This window comes from Sphaeramia orbicularis, chromosome 6 (genome assembly GCF_902148855.1).
Source record: "Sphaeramia orbicularis chromosome 6, fSphaOr1.1, whole genome shotgun sequence".
NCBI classification, from domain to species: Eukaryota; Metazoa; Chordata; class Actinopteri; order Kurtiformes; family Apogonidae; genus Sphaeramia; species Sphaeramia orbicularis.
The window spans coordinates 43,761,807-43,785,202 of record NC_043962.1 but is presented as its reverse complement, the minus strand read 5'-3'; the positions used below and the strand labels follow the sequence as shown (position 1 = coordinate 43,785,202).

The 23,396-nt window shown below is 37.2% G+C and overlaps 1 protein-coding gene across 2 annotated transcripts; it reads right to left on the bottom strand.

Moving 5' to 3' along the window:
- Nucleotides 1–1,928: 1,928 nt before the first annotated feature.
- Nucleotides 1,929–21,106, bottom strand: hmg20a (high mobility group 20A). Of its 2 annotated transcripts, none has more exons than XM_030137311.1 (9): nt 21,008–21,106; nt 18,708–18,795; nt 18,367–18,576; nt 14,006–14,138; nt 10,354–10,391; nt 8,218–8,293; nt 7,814–8,029; nt 3,618–3,750; nt 1,929–2,449 (listed from the first exon to the last, which is right to left on the bottom strand). In XM_030137311.1, the coding sequence occupies exons 2-9, from the start codon at nt 18,771–18,773 to the stop codon at nt 2,446–2,448; spliced, it is 876 nt and encodes a 291-aa protein (XP_029993171.1). In that variant the 5' UTR covers nt 18,774–18,795; nt 21,008–21,106; the 3' UTR covers nt 1,929–2,445. The 2 variants fall into 2 exon arrangements, with proteins under 2 accessions (XP_029993171.1, XP_029993172.1); XM_030137312.1 differs by having other exon boundaries at nt 8,218–8,290.
- Nucleotides 21,107–23,396: the final 2,290 nt, after the last annotated feature.

Sequence of the window (23,396 nt, the reverse complement as noted above, 5' to 3'; positions counted from 1 at the left end):
AATTAGCGCTTCTTTCTTGAGATTCTAGTGTATTACAGCAGAGCGGCTTAATTAACTTCACCAATTCAAATCTTTTTCACTTCACATCTACTGTCTGCTGTAAGTACAAATAAGCTTAGGCACACCAGCACAGTTCTGGAGACGTAATACAGCAGATTACCGGCGCTTTTTACACAAGACTAATTTCAGAACTAAGCTGTAAGAGAACACTTATTAACGTGGCAAATCAAACTGAAAATGAGGCACTTAGTTTTCTCCAACACTGCCAAAACAACTACAGACTATTTAACTGAGCGGATAACAACAGTACACTGCAAAAATCTGAATCTGACCAAGGGTATTTTCCTCATTTCTAGTCCAAATATCTCATCACACTTAAAATAAGACATAATCACCTAAAGAGTAACTTTTCAGTGAGATATAAGAACGTATTTTTAGACAATAGATCTTGAAAATCTTATTTCAAGAAATCTTACCGAGATAATTTTCACTTGTTCCATTGGCAGATTTTTTGCTTGAATTAAGCAAAAAAAAAAAAAAAAAAAAATCTTGACTTAAGCAAAAAAAAGTTGGATTAAGCAAAAAAAAAAACAAAACTTTGAATTAAGCAAAAAAAAAAAAATTAAAAAAAATCTTGAATTAAGAGAAAACATCTTGAATTAAGCAAAAAAAATCTTGAATTAAGAGAAAAAAAATCTTGAATTAAGCACAGAAAACAAATCTTGTATTAAACAAAACAAAAACCTTGAATTAAGAAAAAAAAACCCAACTTTAATTAAGCAAAAAATCTTGACAATAGATCTTGAAAATCTTATTTCAAGAAATCTTACCAAGATAATTTTCACTTGTTCCATTGGCAGAATTTTTGCTTGAATTAAGCAAAAAAAAAAAAAATCTTTACTTAAGCCAAAAAAATTTGAATTATGCAAAAAAAAAAAAAAAAAAAATGTTGAATTAAGCAAAAAAAAAATCTTGAATTAAGCAAAAAATCTTTTTGCTTAATCTTGAATTAAGCAAAAAAAAAAAAAAAATCCTGAATTAAGAGAAAAAAATCTTGAATTAAGCAAAAAAAAAAAAAAATCTTGTATTAAACAAAACAAAAACCTTGAATTAAGAAAAAAAAATTGAATTAAGCAAAAAATCTTGACAATAGATCTTGAAAATCTTATTTCAAGAAATCTTACCAAGATAATTTTCACTTGTTCCACTGGCAGATTTTTTGCTTGAATTAAGCAAAATAAATAAATAAATAAAATCTTGAATTAAGCAAAAAAAAAAAAAAAAAAAAAAATCTTGACTTAAGCAAAAGAAGGCTGAATTAAGCAAAACATTTTTGAATTAAGCAAAAAACATGTTGACTTAAGCAAAAATTCTTGAATTAGAGAAAAAAAATCTTGAATTAAGAGAAAAAAATCTTAAATCAAGCAAAAAATAAATAAATCTTGTATTACAGAAAAAAAAATCTTGAATTAAGCAAAAAAAAAAAAAAATCTTCCATTAAGAAAAAAAAACTTGAATTAAGCAAAAAATCTTGACAGTAGATCTTGAAAATCTTATTTCAAGGAATTTTACCAAGATAATTTTCACTTGTTCCATTGGCAGATGTGTTTTTGATTAATTCAAATTTTTTGTGCTTAATTCAAGCAAAAAATCTGCCAATGGAATGAGTGAAAATTATCTTGGTAAGATTTCTTGAAATAAGATTTTCAAGATCTGCTGTCTAAAAACAAGTTCTTATATCTCACTGAAAAGTTACTCTTTGGTGATTATGTCTTATTTTAAGTGTGATGAGATATTTGGACTAGAAATAAATACACTTGGTCAGATTTAGATTTTTTGCAGTGTACAGGAATCTGAACCATGATATCACTGAAGTTTCCCATTTCTTTGCAGTCCTATCATGTAATTAACATGTCAAACTAAACATATACGGTGCAAATATGTTTATTCAAAACACAAACACTTTTTCCACACAGGAAAATTAAAGAAATGGCACATGTTCTTCCTTCAGCATAGCATAACAAAACAAAACCAGCCTCAGTATTTGTTGGATATAGTAAATACAAATCTGAATATTTTCCATCAGACATGACATATTTGATAATGGTTACGATACTGTTGTGGAAGCATTTGCAAATAGACAAGAACAGGGGCGGTAAGTGACAAAAACTCATGTCATCTGGGATTATTTTATAAAACAAACTACAGCTATATTAAAGTTTAACAGAGTAGCAACAAGAACAGTTTAAAAAAAAATAAAATAAATATGACACGCTACATCACCTTCACCTACACCACCTTAAAGGATTAATAAAGGATGTTCAGTCAACTGAGATGAAGACAGATCAGAGGATTCACAATCGTGGAGACGCATCGAGTTGAAACCAGCATCTGCTTAATGTCGCTTTGAATCTCATTCCATCGGATCAGTGGGATTTGGTCCAATTATCTAGAACAAAACACAGGAAAAGACACGCTCATTAATGAGAGCATGTTATTATAGCAAACAGTCACAACAGGGACATTCTGTTAGAACTGGTGAGCAACTGGGAAGTGGAGCTGGACTGGGACAGCATTTAGAGTTGTAGAATAGAATAGAATAGAATAGAGAAGAATGGGATAGGATAGGATAGAATAGAAAAGAATAGAAAAGAATAGAATAGAATACTCTATCCTATTCTGTTCTAATCTATTCTACTATATTCTATTCTGTTCTATTCTATTTCATTCTATTCTATTTTATTCTATCCTATTCTGTTCTGTTCTATTCTATCCTATTTTGTTCTATCCTATTCTGTTCTATTCTATTTTATTCTATCCTATTCTTTTTTGTTCCATTCCGTCCCATTCTATTCTATTCTATTCTATTCTATTCTATTCTATTCTATTCTATTCTATTCTATTCTAGTATTCTATTCTATTCTATTCTATTCTATTCTGTCCTATTTTGTTCTATCCTATTCTATTCTATTTTATTCTATCCTACTCTTTTTTGTTCTATTCTATTCTATTCTATTCTATTCTATTCTATTCTATTCTATTCTATTCTATTCTATTTTGTTCTATTCTATTCTATTCTATTCTGTTCTATTCTATCCTGTTTTGTTCTATCCTATTCTGGCATTCTATTCTATTCTATTCTGTTCTATCCTACTCTGTTCTATTCTATTTTATTTTATTCTATCCTATTCTATTTTGTTCCATTCCATTCTATTCTATTCTATAGAATACGATTACAGAATATGATAGAATAACAGAATATGACAGAATAAAATAGAATAGAACAGGATAGGATAGAATGGAATGGGACAGGACAAAATAAAATAGACTAAAATAGAATAGAACAGTCTTTTTTTGTCATTACACAGGTTATGCAAAAAAGCTGCAGGTGGTCTCTGCCAGCAACAGTGCACTATATAACTAACACCACAATAAAATACAGTCATATATTTAAAAATAAACCGAAATAGTGTGCAATAGTAATGTGTGCAAATTAGAAATATACTGTATAAGAAGGTAAAATGTTAAAAATATAAAAGTAGTAGATTGTGGTTTCCATATGACTGAACGGATAATGAATGAATAAGTTCATACTAGTTTACATGGTACGGTGTTACCTGTCCAAACGGTTGACCACGTCTCTCACAGTGTTAATGAGATTCTCGTGTTCTTGGGGGCTGCTGACGATGATGCTGTGGAGCTTCTTCATGTAGGAGTCAATAGTTTCGAGGGTGGGTGTTTCTCCGCTACCTGTACAAAAACAAGTATGTGATGTGTGAAGGACTTGTGCTTGTGTTTAAGGTTCCTACAGACGGAGATTTCAGCAGATCCATGGCCAGCCACACAACTGTGACATGTATCTGATGAAGTCATATGATGCATTTATGTGATGATAACACATACTCGATCTGACAACACAAGTCAAAGCTCAACAACTAAACATGATCAGCGCTCATCATCTACTGTATGTGAACTACTACAACAGTAAACAATGAAGCAGACACTCATGATCATATATGGAAAAAACAGGACCATTGGAACTGTATCTCACCAGCATGTTCTATCAAGAATAAATCACACATTTGTGAGGTTGTCAATCAATCTCCCCGTGGAAGTGGGTGGTAGTTTCACTGGAGGATAACTCAAGAAATTAAATGACAGTCCATATATGACTTCCTATCAGTGCTCAATAGTAATTACATTCATATCTGTAACCGTGTCCATGTTATAACCCATCAAAATATGGCCCACGATGAGTAAAGGAAAATATTTAATAATGCAAGAATTTGTCAAAAATCAACATTTTTCAAAACTGTGAACAGAGTTTGTAGACATTGTTCCAGGGAAGCTACATATAAAATTTGACATGAATCTGACCAATAGTTTTAGAGAAGACTGTTGAGATACTAATAATGGATGAGACTTCTATAGTGCTTTTCAAGGCACTTTACGTTATTGATCCATTATTTATTCACTCTCATATTCACACTCTGGTGGTGTAAACTACATCTGTACACAGCTGCCCTGGGGAGGGCAGGCCCCAAACGGCCCCTCCGACCCCCACAGAACATTCATACACCAGTGTGAGTGACACTGGAGGCAAGGTGGGTGAAGTGTCTTGCCCAAGGACACGACTAGGAAAGAGCCAGATTCAAACCACCAACCCTTCGGTTAGTGGAAGACCTGCTCTACTTCCTGAGCCATGGCCACCCCTGAAATGTAGACATTGGTGACCTGGAGTTTGATCCTTCAAGGTCACTCAAGGTCAAAGGTCATGGACCCAAATAAAAGTCCATATATGACTTCCTATCAGTGCTCAATAGTAACTACCGTACTTTCCGGGCTGTAAGGCGCACTGGAATAGAAGCTGCACCTGACTATAAGCCGCAGGTGTTCACGTTGTAACATGAGATATTTACACAGAAAGATGGTAAACAGAAAGATTCTTTAAATATTTATTTCCATACTTTAACTGCTTTTTTCCAAACAGTGCCTGTAACACGGCAGTAAAACGTCAGGAACACGGCTGGTTCAAAAACCCAGAAAAGTCATTGATCTGTATCTTCATCTTCCTTCTGCTCATTGAAACCCCTGCAGTCATCTTCTTCAGTGTTGGAGTTGAACAGCCTCAGAAAAGCTCCGTCACACACTTTCTAAGTCTCTCCTCCATTGTTGCTCAATGGCACTTCTGTGCTGCAGCTCTATTTCCTTCTTAGACGGACACATCGATTGCTTTTAACTTAAAAGCTGCAAAATATGCATTTCTTCGTGTGTTGTCCATGATGAGGGTTTGTGCATGACACGTAAAATGATTGTTAAAAGTTAAGATTAAAACTTCTCTCCATCACCTCTTCCACCTGTCTGTCTCACTTTTGCGCTTCCTGCTAGAGCGCCCCCTGGAGGCCGTTAGCCCGTAAAAATCTATACTTGAGCTGCATCACTGTATAAGGGGTTCAAAACGAGAAAAAAACAGCGGCTTATAGTCCGGAAAGTACGGTATATTGATATCAGTAACCATTTCCACATTATAAACCATCAAAATATGGACCATTACTAGCAAAGGCGAATTTTCAATATTTCAAAAATTCAACCAAAAATACAAAAATTTAAATTTCTGAAAACTGTGAACAAACTTTGTAGACATGGTCCGAAGGAGGCGACATATAAAATGTGAAATGAATCTGATCAGTTTAGTCAGAGACAATGTTTGAACAAATTGCTAACGAAGACGGTGCCTTCACAAAAGCTCATGGCCAATCAGTCGGTGAGATAAAAAACCCAGTGGTTACTTAGAAAAAGGTGCCAACTTGGGATGCAAATTTTGCAAAGCGACTTTGAGGTTACTGTTGAAGACTCTTGGTTGTTTAGTTGATGTAGGCCAAAGGAGAAGTCCCACTGGGAGATAGTTATCCAACATTTCTTTCATCTTTGGTTGTAAGACGGGGACTGAGGCCATCTGTCATCCTCTTTCCCTGTATGATAAGGTACCACATTTTCTAAGAACATGGCTACATTTTTTTAATCTTTCATCTGGGACAGCCATATGTACACATAGTCAGTACTGCATTTACAGTGAGAGAAAAATAAACCTTTACGGCATAGAAAATCTGCTGTGAAAGAGGGTTATTTAACTGCACTTGGTGGCTTAACAATCAGAATATAAAAGAATATAATGAGCCTTTAGTTTAAAACTGCAGATATTCGACATTATATTAGCTGAGTTGAGAGCTTCAAAAACAGGAATAACACTGACATTATTCGCCTGTACGTTGTATTTTATATTTACATTTATTCTCCTACTCAGCGTCTCTCTCTGTTTTCACTGTCCAGTTTTTGTGCAGTAATTCCAGCAGCGTTCAGAAAGATAAACCTGTGAGAGGAAGCACTGCAGGGGGTGTATATAAACAGAAAATGGGAGTGAAGAAAGGGTACCTCACATTTAAGCAATAAACAGGTTTAACCTAACAGGGGATCAAAGCTTGACTGCAGGGCTACTGCTCCGTACAAGCAGGTGAATCCAACAGAAGTATCAACGTCTGGATCATTCCAGTAGTGACACTAAAGCTAATACTTCACACATGGATGGAAACAGACGCTACTGTAGTGAATCAGGTCAGTGCTGACTCTTATAATGCACTGGTCAGTATCACAAGTTTCTAAACCCAGTAGACGTGCACACTTTCTGATGGGGAGAGACTTAAATTATCTTTTCCCCCTCACACAGCAAAACGTTGATTAAAACCAAGAGTGTATTTCATTTTCATCTGTGATTGTCCAAACAAATGGTCCCAGTGTGCACTGAAGTAAGGGATAGATCAGCAAATATCTGACAAGTTAGGAGGCTGCGCAGATGCTGAATTATGAGTCGACAAAAATACTGTCGAGTCATTTATATACGGTTTATTAGAAGAGTCATAAAAAATATAATCATTTTCACTTTCTAACAAAGATAAATCTACTTCTGAACTTGACTAATGAAGACAATAGTTCAGGGCTGAGTCATTCATTATATGACCCTGCTGTTGTGTTTAACTCACCAGCTGATATTAATTTAAAATTTTTTATGAAACTTCCTGGGGGTAATGTCTATAAAGTTTGTTAACGGTTTGGAGATATTTAGATTTTTACATTTTTGACAAATTTTGAAACATTACACATTTGCCTTTACTTATAATGGTCCATATTTTGATGGTTTATAACATGGAAATGGAACAGATATCAATGTAGTTACTATTAAGCACTGATAGGAAGTTATATATGGACTTTCATTTGGGTCCATGACCTTTGACCTTGATTGGCTTGGAAGGGTCAAACTCAAGGTCACCAATGTCTAAATTTCAACAATGTTCTTCCCCAAACCTACTGCTTGGATTCATTTAAAATTTTAAATGTAGCTTCCTTGGGACAATGCCAACAAAGTTTGGTCACAGTTTTTGAAATTTTGATAATTGAATATTGGATGATTTTTTGAAATCTAAAAAATTTTGCCTTACTTTTATAATGGTCCATATTTTGATGCTTACAACATGGAAGTGGTTACAGATATCAATATAATTACTACTGAGCATTGATAGGAAGTCATATATTGGCTTTCATTTCATTTGCTGAGTTCTCCTTCAGTGAAAGCTCCACCCACCTCTATTGGGAGATTGATCTCCTGCCTCAAGACCACAGGACTCTAACACAGACAGAACCTGACAACCTCACACATTCAACACATTACTGACTCTTGATAGAACATGCCGGTGACATACAGGGTTATTGGTCCTATTTGTTATACAGGTGTTACAGTGAATATGGTGTTAGTTGTCACCTGGGAGTGGTAAAGAGGAGAAGCTGGAGGTGAGGGCCTGGCGCAGGGTCTCCAGGTGTTGGTGGAGGAGCCCATTGCGTCCCCTTTCTTGCATCACGTCTCCTTCCAATCTCTCCACGGCCCCGCGCATGCTCTCCACATGCTTCTGCAGCGCTGCGTTACGTTCCTCGTACTCCATGTTGGTCTTACGTAACTGCCGCATCTCCGCTTCTCGAGCTGTTTAGAAATGCAGAAAGGCACAGACGCACTATTTTGGGACGATGGAGTGCCATATAACAAACTCTCTTAAGGTAGCAGATGAGTGCACAGGAACACTTTGACAAATGGAGGTTTAAAAAAGTCACAGCACACAGAGTGCAAAGTATTTCTCAACAGGTCAGCTCGGCTGTGCTCAGGGTCTTTACCTTTGCTGTGGTTGAGAAACTCCTCTGTGAAGATTGGTATGTCAAACACAGTTCTGTCTTTTCCCTCCGCATCCTTCTGATGATAGACAGAAAAGTAGCAGGAAGCAAAGAGATAAGCAACAGTACGAAACGTTTAGCTGCTCAGATTGACAGTGTGTGGCGGTCATTTATCTCTCTGCATGTAGGTGTGTGAGTAATTGATTTCATACTTGACCATGAGGGAAATACAGATACACAGTTTAGAAATGAGGAGGCAGAGGTAATTTCATCATCTGTGCAGCTAAGATATCAAAGCCTCTGAAATGGGTTGCAATAAATTTGCAATAAATGTGTTTCGCAATAGCCGCATGAGACACAGCGCAGGTTTTCACTTGTATATTCCCTCCTGTAAAGAATGTATCATCCATTCTTATTTCCAGACAGAAAAAAAATATTCAGCTGAAACCTGTGAGATTTTCAGGGGAAATACTGGTGTTCCCCCAGGAATGCCCAACGCAAGAGGGTGACCTTGGCTGAAACCCTTCAGAATATGCCAAAATACTTACAAGAAGCACCCTTAATTACACCGGGAACTTAGTGAAAATGAATTACACACTTCACACGAGCCGAGTGCTAGGCTCCCAAACAAACACAGCCCTAAAGAGGATTAACCTAGCTTTAGTAATGCAACAATAAGCACTTAATATGTAGCTCAACAGAAGGGCAAGCACAAAAGACTGACTTCCTAGGTGAAACAAAATGACAAAAATACACTTTTACCGTATAAACACTTAAAATCATACATATTAAAGGACATGTTCTGGTATCCTATCCGTTTTGTTCACTTTGGATTTATTTTTAAAAAAGGTGTGTCTGGCTCAGTAAAATGCATAATTATGTCTAGAAAATCATTTTGGACCTTGTTCAATGAAGCATGACTCAAAACAGTAATATCAAACATCTCCAAAATGGATCCCTTTTAGCGTGAAAATGTCTGAAATACTAAGTCTGGAACTCTTTTGTATTAATAGCAACATGATATTTTCAACTGGAAAGGAGTTCCATTAAAGCAACAAATACTTATGATGAGAAGAACAACAAACATTTGTAAATCAGACATGTTTAGGTGATTAGTTGGATGTTCCATTCACTTCTGCACGTAATGGATCATTTTTAAACCTTCTAAGTTTTCCTTCAAATTGAACATCTTGCCCTCCTTGTAGATTCTACAGCTGATATGTCTGATGTATAAATATAGTGTGTTTAACATATTTCAAGCAATAGAATCTACAAGGTTGGCAAGAATGTAAGTTTAGATTTTAAAAGTCAAACCTAATGATTTTGCTGTATTTTCCAACATGATATTCAAATGAGTTCAGGTCAAAGGTCATGGTTAGTCATTATATGGAGCTGGATACGTATTAAATGCACTATTTAAGTATTATATGCATAAATGATATATAAGTTGATAAAATTGCATAAGAGCTTTGATGTGATTTTTAGGAAATATTGCTGGTGCAAGGTGATGTCAAATGGGGTTGAGTTCAGCTACTGCTGTAGCAGCATCAAAGCTCACTGTAGAATATCAATATATGGCATCATAAGATGGATCCTTCTTGGAATCAAAAATTCAGCTATTTCTGAGTAAGTGTATGAAAGTGGGCCAGGTAGGGACAGAAAGGAGACAAACCCTTTGCTTTCAAGTTAAAATCTATATATTTTATGTTGATAAAGCATTTTCAAATACATTAAATTAAAACACAGTCACTTGAACTAGTCCTACAGTATGTCTGCAGTATCTGTTGCCATCTTTGAAAATCATGTTGCAGTGTTTGAATCATAATTTTACATTAGTACAAATTACACAAGTTAATGAAGTAAGGCCAAACATGCTCTCCTCTGCTGAGCACAATGACTCCATGGCACTCAGTTGCAACAACACTGCACGCGATGCTGCCTAAAATTAATGATGCCTGTACTTAGAATATTTTTATGTCCACTGTGACTTGCTGGTGCTCAGTGGATCAATATATTCTCAAGAAATCTCTCCTGAACAAAAATCTTCCAGGGAGAGACATTATCACTCAATGTAATCCTTTCTGAATGTTCACTTTTTCAGTAAAGTGACGACGGGTGAGGTGGGGAAGAATTACTGACCTCGTGAAGAGCCTCGTTAGCGACCTGGTGTCCGACGTCTGGGAAAAAAAAGAAGAATGAAAATGGTCATACTTCCTCTGCTGCCTGTTTAACTGGTAGAATGAAAAGAGAAAAGCTCAGCTCTACACACTAGACTAGAGGAGAAACTACACTAATGATAGAGAGCATCTCAGCCAGTGGAGGTCAACATAATTCCTATTTACTTTCAAGAGATATTTGTGTAGATAGATTTACCCACAGTAAAAAAATCTATATCAGGAGCATGTCTTAAGTGCAAGGAGTCTTTAGCCCCTCCATTACCACTTATTACAGCAGTAAAAGTCCATTTAATTCTACATTCACACTGCCAGCCCTAGTGCTCAATTCAGATTTACTGCTCAGATCTGACATTCTGTCTGGCTCCTCATGTTTCACTTCACATTTTTCTGTTTTAATCTTGGCCGATATCAGGTTCTGATGTGTCCTTGTCACAATCCTAAAACTGAGAGACAGATATATGTTCGGATCATTTCCTTCAGTAAAATTATTAATACACGTTATGAAAATTCTCCACTACGAGGAAAGGTTACACACTCCACATTTGAATTTTTAATATCATTATTATAAAGTAATCAGTGAGCCTGTTCACATGACCATAAAAATCCAATAACTGGGAGTATTCAAATAACTGTAACAATCAGATCTAATGCATTTACATGCACTTAGCAAATGTAATAATCAAAAACCCTGGTTTAGACTCTCCAGTCCATTATGGGATTTCTTTCAGAGTATGTAAGTACAAAGTGATGGTAGACTCAAATTTCCTGTTATTGTCCTCTGCTCACATTTGACAATGTAACTTCTGTTTTCTATGATTTTTACTGTGCTTACACATGCGCAGATGTAAAAGAACAAAATAAATCAGATTAACCTGTATACATGCAGGAAGATATCAGAATATTGAGGAGAAATCAAGGTGTGTTAATCTGATTTCTCATAGTCAGATTACTGCTGTTATCTGATAAAACATATTAGATTATCTTGTTTACATGATCCCATGAATAATCTGATAACTCCAGAAATCTGAGTATTAGTGTACATGTAAACAGGCTCAGTGTGTGGTGTTTTTAGATAAATATTACTGCTGCATTAATGTGTATGTCACCTCTTAGTGTTGTACACGTTTAAGTTTGAGTTACTTTACTGCACTTGAGTGACTCCCTTCAGCGCAGGGTTGTAATGAATCTTAATCTAGAGTGATGCAAGAGTTGCCTGAATTCTGATCTAATTGTTCAGACTGAGGTCGTAATGCAAACGATAAGACCTGGATTTTCTTTAGAACCTTATAAGAATGTGGCCTGAATTAGAATTAAAAAGGTTAGATTTCATGTTATTTGTTCAGACAGTCATAAAAAGATCCGATTTTAGTCACATTTGCCTGCAGATGAATATACAAGTCAGCCAGTCAAAATTAAAAAACATTCTAATTCATCAGATACAGCTGCGGAAAAATTATTAGACCACCCTTGTTTTCTTCAATTACTTGTTCATTTTAATGCCTGGTACAACTAAAGGCACATTTGTTTGGACAAATATAATGATAACAACAAAAATAGCTCATAAGACTTTAATTTAACACTTTCAGTGCCATGGGCCGATTAAATCGGCTTTACGAAAACAACCTGTAAAGTGCCACGGGCCGATCAGATCGGCTTTGGAGAACACGCCACATTTGTGTACAAACAAACCATCCACCCCCATTTCTTTCTCACATTTCGATGACGTTCTTTCTGTGTCCCCCTTTTGAGACCAAGCAGACGGGAATTTGAGGTCACGCGACCGAATAATATTTTTATATCTTTTTAATGTTTCTTATTCTCCGGTGTTTCATCAGAGGGAGCCCTCCATGCCGGGGGGCGGCTGTGGACTCCGGGGGCTGTGGCGGCGCCTTCTCTCACTGGGGTCCACTCCTTTCTGGTGGGTGGGGGTCCCAGTTGGCCCTCTCCCACTAGTTGGGATGCGGGGCTGTGTTGCTGGTGCCTGGTCGCCGGGGTCGGCGGCTGCCTCCTGGTGCGGATGGCTCCCTGAGACAGCGCCTCCTAAATTGATGTTTTACTTTTACTTGTACATTTTTGTTCTGGTCTACCCGTGCTCAGTCGGTCTTCTTAAGTATGTGTGAGCTTGTGGGTTTACATGTATATGTGGGTTTGCATGTATATGTGTGTGTGTGCAGGTGAGTGGGTGGGTGTGGGTGGGGGGCGGTACTGATTTTTAAACTGATATGTAAAGCACTTTGTGCTACAGTTTTTAATGTATGAAAAGTGCTATATAAATAAAGATTGTTATTATTATTATTATTATTATTATTATAAATTATGCAAATTACGATCAATAATGAATCGGCTGCGTCCGGTGCGTTTTGGATCTAATCAGCAATCGGTCGGATGTTACCGAGCGGTTTCCTGCAGGATTCTTCAAATATTATAAAAACGACGCGAAATACTGAAAAACGGCCAAATTCTGTGGCACTTTTAAGGCTTATTAGCCCCTTAACTGTCTGGCACTTAAAGAGTTAAGAGCTGATATCTAGACATTTTCCATGTTTTCTTGATAATAACCAAAATCACTTCAGTTCTTACATCAATATCTATGGCACTGTACTGACAAAAACTGTGCTTTTAGGCATTCCATGTTTTCTTCTATGTCTGTTTTAGTCACGTGATACACACAGGAGTTAGTATTTGATTGCATAACCATTGTTTCTGATGACTTTTGATGGTCTGATCATTTTTTCCACGACTGTATAAAATACAATCCATTAACTAAGGCCCAATCCCATTTCACCCCTTAGCCCTCCCCCTCCATTTTGTGCGTTCACTTGAAGGGGCTGGCGTGTCTCAATTCTTGATGAGTCAGAGGGGAAGGGTAAGAGCAAAGGGAATTTTTCAGGACCACACGACAAATGGAGAGGTATGATAAATTTCCCATGATTCTGTTCGAATCATTGGCAAAATGGAGGCAAACACAGCAAAAAAAGTGCATCAGTGTGACGGAAGAAACACACAATGTAAGTATTTTCTTCGCAAATAACTTCATCATTTGATTTTCCGTTTAATGTCGTTTCAGTGTATTATAGACCACATTTCTGCGGTTTGCGGTTGATAGCCCCAAACAGATGCTCAAAGCCCATGGAACAGAGATGGTTTCAGCTGCTGACGGCATGGTGAATTCTTTCGCATACAAAATTGTTGCATCTGTTTATAGCGGCATCAGTGACTGCTGTAATGGGTCTTGAAGGGTTATTTCACTTCATAGGAGAATATTTCAACCCCTACCCTTTGCAACTCCGTTCAAGGGGTAGTGCCAAGTGCAAAAGGTAGGGGTAGGGGCGAAGAGGGGTAAGTTTTACTTCCTCCCACTCCAAATGAAGTCATACTTTGCTTTCATGTATATGTATAAGTTTTTTTTAATCCATTATTTCTTACTATCTGTTTTATTACGATGGACTAAGTAAGACTACTTTGTTTTGTTGCATATTCGAAATAAACTAAACTAAAAAAAAAAAAAAAAAAAAAGAGAATTGGGTTTGCGCCTTAGTCTTGATCAGAGAACTTTAAGATATTAGTGTGACCTTCCTAAATGACTTTAGTTTTTCGTGACCGTTTGTTCTCACCTCCCCTGTGTCGCTTGCCCTTCTGCTTCTCCTGAACTTTCCTGGTGAAATGTTTGTAGGCCTCCGTCTTCTGGTACTTCTCCAGCTCCCTCATGTAGCGCTCCTTATCTCTCTCTGCCTCATCCAAGTATCGCTGCGGAGAAACGAGAGAAAGGTGAGGAGAGCTGGAAAGGCTCCGATAGAAGAGAGAAAATTGGATTTTGTGAAAGAGGATGAAGACGGGTTATAAGTGAGATGGCACGCTGGGTGGCAGTGATTATTCTGAATGTGGATTAGCATAAGGCACCATCCTTTCACTTCAAGAGGGAAAAAAGTCATCTCTGATATTAATAACTACATTCAATCAAGACTCATAGCAGAAGAAAGCCGCTGTGATTAAATTTGTTTAGGAATTAGAAAAAGCTACTAGAAAAATCTGTCTTTACATACAATACTGACAGGTTTGGCTTTGATTAGCACAACATGGAAGAAATCAGCTGCAAAATTCGAAGCTCGTTTCTGTCTTTTGATGTAAAAACAAAGCATTTCTTTCTTTTTCCTCTCAAATCTCCCCCTGGAAAGTAAGCAAAGCAATCTGCAAGATGCAACTTTGAATAATACATAGTAAATACTTCAGTTGTCTTGTACATGTTTTGCTGCTTGATGGTGTGAAACACTTCGGCAGACGCGATGTCAACTTGTCAAATACAGAACAAAAACACACCTCATAATATACTGTAAACATTATATTGCCCTGAAAAATAAGGGTGCTGTAAGGACAGAATGCTCTGGAATATTTTGAAAGGAGCATTCATGTTCTCACCAGTCCTTGAAAAAAGACATCAGACTGGAAACAGCATCAACATAGAGTGCCAATCTTATTTTGACTGTAATAATGTTTTAGTATTTTATTTTAAAAGCAACATTTTTCTATCATGACTAGCATTACAATCTCTTTAAGTCATTGTTCCATCACATTTCTGGGACACTATGCACAAAGGTATCAAACTGTGGGATTACAATGTGTGAAAGGGATGTTGAACAGCTACCAAACATGGCTGTGAGAACTGTAAGCCAATGTTCTGTCAGCTTCAAAACACAGAGTCTATAGACAGGTCTTTGTTCCTACACTGCCTCTGTGCACAGAGAAAAAAACAAATGAAAAGTCTCAGCTGGTTTCAGTGTTAAATCTGGCGAGGGACAGACTAAGTGTTGGCATGTTGCAAATGAATGTTCCAGTTAAAGAATGTTGGGCACAGAAGTAGGACCGTCATGGTGATGAACTGTTGGTTGACATTCAGTCGTCAACACTAATACTTAATGAACAATAATTCCCCTTCATAGTACAGAATTGAGGACAGTTTAGAAACACATGTATTATGACGAACAGCAGCCATTAACTGGCAACACTGGAACACAAATCAAAACTGCGTTTCTGGTTGCCTTTTAGGTAAATAAAAACTGCACATGGCTGATTCAACATAAACAACAATTTTAATATTGACTAGGGCTGGGTGATATGGAAACAAATCATATCACGATATTTTGTTCATGTATCACGATATAAATCAAATCACTATTTTTGTCAAGCTTAAATTTTCCATTACTCATAAGTTAGTTGTGATGACATCTATTCTATTCCATTATTTGTACTAACTGTTGTAATAGTAGTACTATAGTAGTAGTAATAGTAGTCCACTGTTCTTGTATTTGTAGTAGTGGTATTAACAGTCATGGACCTTTGTTGTGGTTTCTAGCAATTCTACTAACACCAGCTGATCTACTTTTGACAGTTCTAGTTCAGTTATCTGTGCATCAACTGCATCCACGTATCACCCCCCCTCTCCCCCAGTCTCTCTCTATCTCTATCGCTCTCTCTTTTTCTCCTCCTTTACCCTCTATCTCTAACCCCAACTGGTCAAGGCAGACGTCCATCCTCCAGGAGTCTGGGTCTACTCGAGGTTTCTGCCCGTTAAAGGGAAGTTTTTCCTCGCCACTGTCACCGGTCACAAGTGTTTGCTCCTGGAGGATTCCGTTGGGTTTCTGTAAATTGGCTTAGAGTCTGGTTTCGACCAATTTGATACGTAAAGTGTCATGAGATAACTTTTGTTATGATTTGGCGCTATATATATAAAATTTGATTGATTGATCAGAAGGTTATTTTTGATTTAAATATGATTTATTTTCTGTCAGAGGTTGAACATGAAAGATGTGCTGAAGAACATTCTACAACGGTTTCAGATAAATAAAACAGGTCCATATATTTAAAACTAAACTAAATGTCTGACCAGGAGGCAAAAGCTTTCAAGTTTTAAAAGAGAACACAAACAAAATAGACCATTTTCACGAAACAGTACCTGGGTACATACATGGGGGTGCGTTCTGTAACTACTGTAACTGGCGTAAATTGAAAATGAAAAACGTGCTTTGAACGTTCAACTCCCGGCTTCTATGCCACACCCTACTTTTCAGTAACCTGGTTGCCTGAGTTTTCAGTCAAATTTTCTCCTGAGGGAACACTCATTACCTCCTGCTGCAGCCCAAACATTAGTGTGTGCTGCGGCTGCTCTTACGCCTGTGCTGTGTGCGTCAACCCAACTTGACGTGGCTGTAGCGTGATTGGTTTGGTGCAGCACTTAATTATGATTGGCTGTTCTTACGTCTGTCAAAACATGGACAAACGAATCCTATCGAAATTATATCAAACATGTCTCATATTTCTATCGAGGAAAAGTTGTTTCACAATATATATCATGATTGTTTTATCGCCCTGCCCTAATATTGACCTATATAAAAAACTGTCTGGTAATGGTCTGGTTTAAACAGAGACAAAGAACCTCAAGATACACCACTGATGGCACCAACACTCTACACAGGAGCCATTAAACCAACACTCTCAGTCTAACGCACAATGCAATACTTATGACTCATGCACCTTGTGTGTAATTTTACCTTGTATATATCATTTATTACCTTGTCCTTTATATGTTGCATATAGTTCGTCTATCTGTGGTGTACATTGGCCTTTTGTATATTTTCAGTATTTCTTTGTATTTTTGTATATTGTCAGTATTTTTACCTCTGCCAAGTGTATCGGTGGAGGTTATGTTTTCATCGTGGTTTGTCTGTCTGTTTGTCTGTTAGCAAGATAACTCAAAAAGTTATGGACAGATTTAGATGAAATTTTCGGGAAATGTTGATACTGGCACAAGGAACAAATGATTACATTTTGGGGGTGTTGGTGGTGGTGGTGGGGGTTGATCTGCCTTTGCGGAGGTCTGCGCTTTCCAAGTGCGTTTCTAGTTCAATATACTTTTTAGGTGTTAGCTTTTATATAGTGTCTTTCTTCTACAGAACAGAGCAGAGCTGCAAAACTGATTTTCATTGTTCCTGTAACAGTGAGCCATTTACATGCAAACTGATACTCTGATTTTTATCCACTTTCTGGAGTTATCAGATTATTCAAGTGATCATGAAAACAGCATAATCTGATATGATTATCAGATAACAGCAGGAATCTGACTATGAGAAATCGGGTTAAAACACCTGGATTTATCCCCAATACTCCGATGCATGGACTCCCGTGAATAAGATTTATAAAAAAGAAATTGTAAAAAAGGGGAAGACAATAATAGGAGGTTTGAGTCTACCATCACTACGTATATACATACCCCTAAAGACATCCGATAATGGACTGACACAAACAAACTAGGGGTTTTGGTTATTGCATTTTGGAAGCACATGTATATGTGAGATCCAGATATTACAATTATCTGATTATTCCCAGTTATCGAATATTTACGGTCATGTAAATGGGCTCAGTGATGATGAAAATCTATTCTATTCTATTCTATTCTATTCTAGTCTAGTCTAGTCTAGTCTAGTAGAAGCAGGAAATGATGAAGAAATAATGACCCCATTATAAGAGCCATCAAAGTTTGGAAAATGATGTGGACAGCGATGGAAATATGACAAATCTTTCATTTTCAGTTGCTGTTGATTTTTGGATTCATACCACAATATAAATCTGAAAAATGACTGCAAGTAAATCATTAAACTAAGGTGATTATATAATAACTATGAGGTGCCTAAACTAAAGGGGAAATTACTAAAATTCTCCAATAACAGGAATAAATATCCACCATCTTGTTAACATAAAACAGGCTTTGCTGTTGGCGCTGCTGCTGCTGGTCTGTTTCTCATTGCTCTTTTTAAAATCTCTCATTTTCCCTAGTTATTTACTACTGCTGCACGGATCAATTTGATAACTGGACTTGGTGGGGGTAGTCTTACGCAACGCCAAGTGGAAAGGAAAGACATGTAAAACTATTCTGGTTGAGGTAATGCTCATGTGTAGGCTTGTCTGAAACTCTGTCACTGACCTGCTTTTCCTCAGGTGGCAGCTTACTCCACTCGTTCCCAAGCATCCTTGTAATCTCTGGGAAGGGGACGTCTGGACGCTCTGCCCGGAGCTGCTCCCGTCTGTCGTTCATGAAGCGAACGTAGCCTGTTAGGGGGGCCTTGGGTGCATTGCTGTCCTTCATTGGCTTCTTTCTCTTCCTCCCCTTGGTCCAGCTGCCACGTCGGGGCTTCTGAAAAACACATAAGCCTTGACATTTTAGGAAGCAATCCCACATGATATTCACTGCAGGGACATTCTTGAAGAGCAAACTGGAAAAACTGAAAAATATGTCATTTGATATCCGTGTGTTCACCCTCTTACCTCATCTCCATTTCTCTGGCTGTTGTTGTCAGCATTGGTTCCAGGAGAGCCTGTCTGTTCATCCATGACTCCAAAACCTACAGAAGATCTGCAGGAAAATACAGCTTTGAGAATAGAAATGTCTTAAACTTGCATGGCAACAGCCCAGGCCCCAAATCCAACATTTAACTCAACTACAAATGTGAGATTTCATCTGAGAGCGTGGTGATTATGTTAGATATGGCTGCTTGCAGGGTTTTATGTTAGCTATGTTCAGTGCTATAAACAAATCAGGGCTGTACACTGCTGCTGCTGAAGGTATGTTAAGCATTTTAAGTCAGGGTTGGACTGAGGACTGTCTCCACTGTCAAAAGGGATGCTGCCCAGCCATGAAATAGAGAGCAGATTGTTCCTTCTACAGTGGTACTGCCTTTTTCTGTTTTTCATCCAAACTCCTCCCAGTCTTGGCTCCAAATATCCTCTTGGCCAGCCACGTTTCCTCTAATAGAAATGTCTTACTGCTATCAATCATTATTGAGAAAGTGAAGGAAAAAACACATTGCACTCACTCTTTGGACATTAATGTAGCCTATTTTCAACAGACGGAAGCGTCGTTGTGCTACCACCTCATAATTAGTGCTAAGATGACGCCTACATGCTATTATACTGTTTAATAGGGGAAAAAATAATCATCAAGTGAACTTCTGGTCTCACTAATCTTAAAAGAATCTGTCCAATCAAAATGTCAGCGTAGGGAAAAGGTTCAGCAGTGATAAAACTCAGTCTGATAATACATAATGCAATTTATTAAAAAAATACACCAGAGCGATCAACAATCTGCTGACTCAGAGTACTCATGGGAAGCCGTCCAGGTGGTTTCTGAAAATAGAAACGATATCATTGTGTTTTAACTTTTGACCTCTTTCACTAACAAAGGGCCAGGCCTTTGTATCCTGGATGTGGTTTTGTGCTCCTGCCAGTAAAAATGGGAAAAGTCCCAGTTAAAGTTACGTATCTACCTCATCATAGGTAGCAATTTGCACTAAGAGACTGAGGTGATACTGCTCTCTGCAGCAGACAGATACAGTGCGCAGGGTTTGCCTTAAAAAAAAAATTATCACACTTCTCATAAAACTGGAATGCTGATGATACTGATGCCCGATCTGAGGGCAAGCAGATACTTGACTGCAAACCCATTTGAAGCACAGGTGTGATTTTTCAGCTTAGATGCATTAACCTCACTCATCTGATACAAAAAGGCTTTACAGATAATGATTATATGAATTAACTTGAGTTTCAAAAGTTGCAGGATGAATTGAATAGACTAATGTGTGAGACTTTACAGGGAAATCATAAACACATAAAAATACTGTCTACGTTATCTGCTTTGCTGGGCAGACAAATCACCTCTATGCTATAGTGCCCTCTGCAGGACGAAGCCTCAATATGAATGAGTCAATTCTAAAATATGTGTTGCATTTATATCATCATTATATTTATTGATTTGTAGCATGGGGTGTTTAGTTACCTTCCTACTTCAACAGCATACTTCAATGGAAAACTGTCAAAACACACACTGTAACACAGCACATGAAAGGCTCCATTCCCATATTGATTATTAACTCCTTATTGTGATTCAGCACCGACTGTAACCTACCCATTAGTCTCAGAACATGTTCATATTTATAACCCAAGTCTAACTCAGATACAAAACTATGGTATTAATTCATTTTATAACCACATTATGATATAGACAGCTTTAAATGAACAGATGGCAGCAGCGGTAGCACTCAATTCTAACGTAAATAGACAAATGTCCGTCCGCTAAACTGACGATAGTGTGGTTGACTCCCATTTTTAATTCACTTCGTGTTGTTAAATGTTAAATGGAACAATTCACTTTTGACAGAACAGACGAGTCCATTGCGTTACAGCCAGCTTACACATCTGTTAGCTAACCGCAGCTAGCATTAGCTGAATAAGCTAATGTCATTTTAGCACATGCGGTCGTGAGCATCACCAGGAAACGTCATCACAACATTACAATTTAGTGTCAAATACTTACGACGACCAACGTTAAAACCAGAAAACACCACAGGTTAAAGAAACCATTGGTTTAACATTTAGTTTGGCGTTAGAGACAGGTCGGCTAATGGCTAGCTGTGCTGCTGTTAGCTAACGTTTACATACAGGTAGCAAGGTGCTAGTAGACACGAAGCTCCTGTGTGTGTAATTAACGTACATTTACTTAGAACAGCTTAAAACATACGCATTTTTTCCCGCTTTTTAAACAAACAAGAAACCCATCCTAAGAAACTAACCTTAGATTAAGGAAGCCTTTTCTTTTCCTAATCAAAACAATACAGCGACCACCATGTAGAATTACATCACATAGAAACTCCTACACCCAGTAATACACAGTGTTTCTCTGCTCTCGTGTTTTAACATTTGTCGTAGGCTTTATTTATTATTCGGTAATATCAGCATGATGAGGAAAATGTTTTTTTAAATCATGAGTTCTGCATGCTGTCATTACCACAACTTGGTGCCAACAATAACGTCATATTATTGAACACTAAAGCCTGTCCCATTCTATTCATTGTACTTCTATGCTCTGTCTTTTCTTCGTGTAAACAAACACGGCAGACCAACCCCGTTTAAAATCAGTACTGCCTCCTACTGTTCATTTTATGTATAACAGCTTTCTTAAATACTGTGCTCTATTCTTAATGCATCAAATGTTTTATTCGTACTATCTTGCAGCAGGAGTAACTGCCTGAATGAAGAAATAAATTGAAATAATTATTATTTTTTTCTTTTATTCATTGCTGGGTGAATTTTTAAACGGTGGTGCTGTGCTTTCAAGCTGCTTTTTTGATATCCCAATAACTCTGTAACAACTGCAACTTGTAATTTGGCAACAAATCTTATTTTATTTTCCTGTCCTCTCTATGTAAATGAAAGAAAGTGTTTGACTAGAGTCAGTCCAATACACAGACAGAATGTTTCTCCAACAGCAATATTTACACTCCTGGCAGCTCTGGGGTACAATCAACTTCTGTGAACAGTCACATCCTCATATTGCTCTGAGCATTCCCCAAACATGTGCAAATAATTCTATTCATAAGAGAAAATACACAAACTCCAGCACAGAATTTGTGAAAAAACATTTCTATCAATGCTGCCTTGTCTCTGTGGGTGCAGTGTATTCTGTCCAAACAGAATATTTATTATGAGATTGCAGCCCTTTTGTGGGAAGAAAACACTGGATTCCTCCCCAGAAAATAAGAAGATAGAGAGAGTGACAAAGAAACTAATTCCAAATTAACAGATCAAAAGTCAACACCCAGGCAGGAGCAACCTGACTGTTGCTGCACTCTAATTGAAAACTTTGATTGCAATCTCATAGCAATTATCCAGAGTTAATCCAGCCTAATTCTGAGGCTCATTACCCACAGGTTGGCCACACTGAGCCGCCACACTGTGTTTGGAAAATAATGTCACGCACAAAAACAAGACATTTTTCCTGCATACTGCTTCTAGTCCTAATATATTTGTTACCAGATAAAATGCAGACAAATGAAAGGTAAAACCAAAATATGAGATGTCGCTCCATCACCTCCCACCAGAACAGCTTCAATGTGCCTTGGCTCTGATTTGACACAGCTCTGGACTCTGGAGGGATAGAACATCACTCTCACAAAAGATGTTCCTTCATTTGGTGTTTTGATGATGCAGGTGGAGAATGCTGCCAAATTCATTTGTCCACAATCTCCAGTAGATTTAGATTGTTGTTTTGTTTTGAGGTCTTTGGCAATGCATGCAAAAGAGAGATAGAAATCTGTTACAAATTAAAGCATTTCATGACAAAGTTCACGTAGCAGCGCTGATTTAACCCTTTATCGGGCAAGTGACTATTTTTGGTCAGACATTACAAGACAGTGACAGCAACAGTTCCAGCAAGGACAGTGAGTCAACAATCTCAGGGTCTGTAAGGTCCACCTCTGCATGAACAGTGAGTGTACCTGCTTTGTTAGGTACCATAAAATAATGGTACTAATGTAAGGAATGATGTTCAGGGATGTGGATGTGGACAGGGGTCTGGATCAGCACTGATGTTGGTCTAATGTTCTAAAAGTGGTGTTCTAATGTTCTAAAAATACATGTTTCTTTCAACTTACATATGTTTATTATTATTTTTTAAAATCTATTTTCTTCTTGGATTTTATCATACTTTTTGCCACTTATGGGTAAGGAACCAAATATGGTAACTTCATTGACCTTGATTTTCTACATAACAATAAAATGTTTTGAAAAAATCTCACAAAAATAATAAAGTCTTTTTATGTCCTCCAATAACACACTAAGGTTAAAATTTGGAATTTCAGAGTATTTCTATGAGTGAACTATAAAGGGTTAAAGCAGGGGTGTCAAACTCATTTTAGTTCAGGGGCCACATTCACCCCAATATAATCTCAAGTGGGCCAGATCAGTAAAATAATAACAGTGAAAAAAGGAAAATTACATTATGATAATGTTTACATCTACAACGTTTCCTTAAAAATCTGAAAAACATGAACAACTTGAAATGTCTTAAGAAAAACAAGTGTAATTTTAACAATATTCTTCCTCAGTTCATTAGTTTATCATTTAGGCATGTGTGTTACAAATTACAATACAATTACAAATACACAAAACATATAGGACCAG

Bases quoted from the DNA above. Each gene is read 5' to 3' on its own strand.
- hmg20a (XM_030137311.1), bottom strand. From the start codon at position 18,773: ATGGATGAACAGACAGGCTCTCCTGGAACCAATGCTGACAACAACAGC. The intron at 14,139-18,366 runs GTCAGTGACAGA...GTTTCTCCGCAG, and splicing joins TGCCACCTGAGGAAAAGCAG to CGATACTTGGATGAGGCAGA. The intron at 10,392-14,005 runs GTGAGAACAAAC...TTTTTTTCCCAG, and splicing joins GGGCAAGCGACACAGGGGAG to ACGTCGGACACCAGGTCGCT.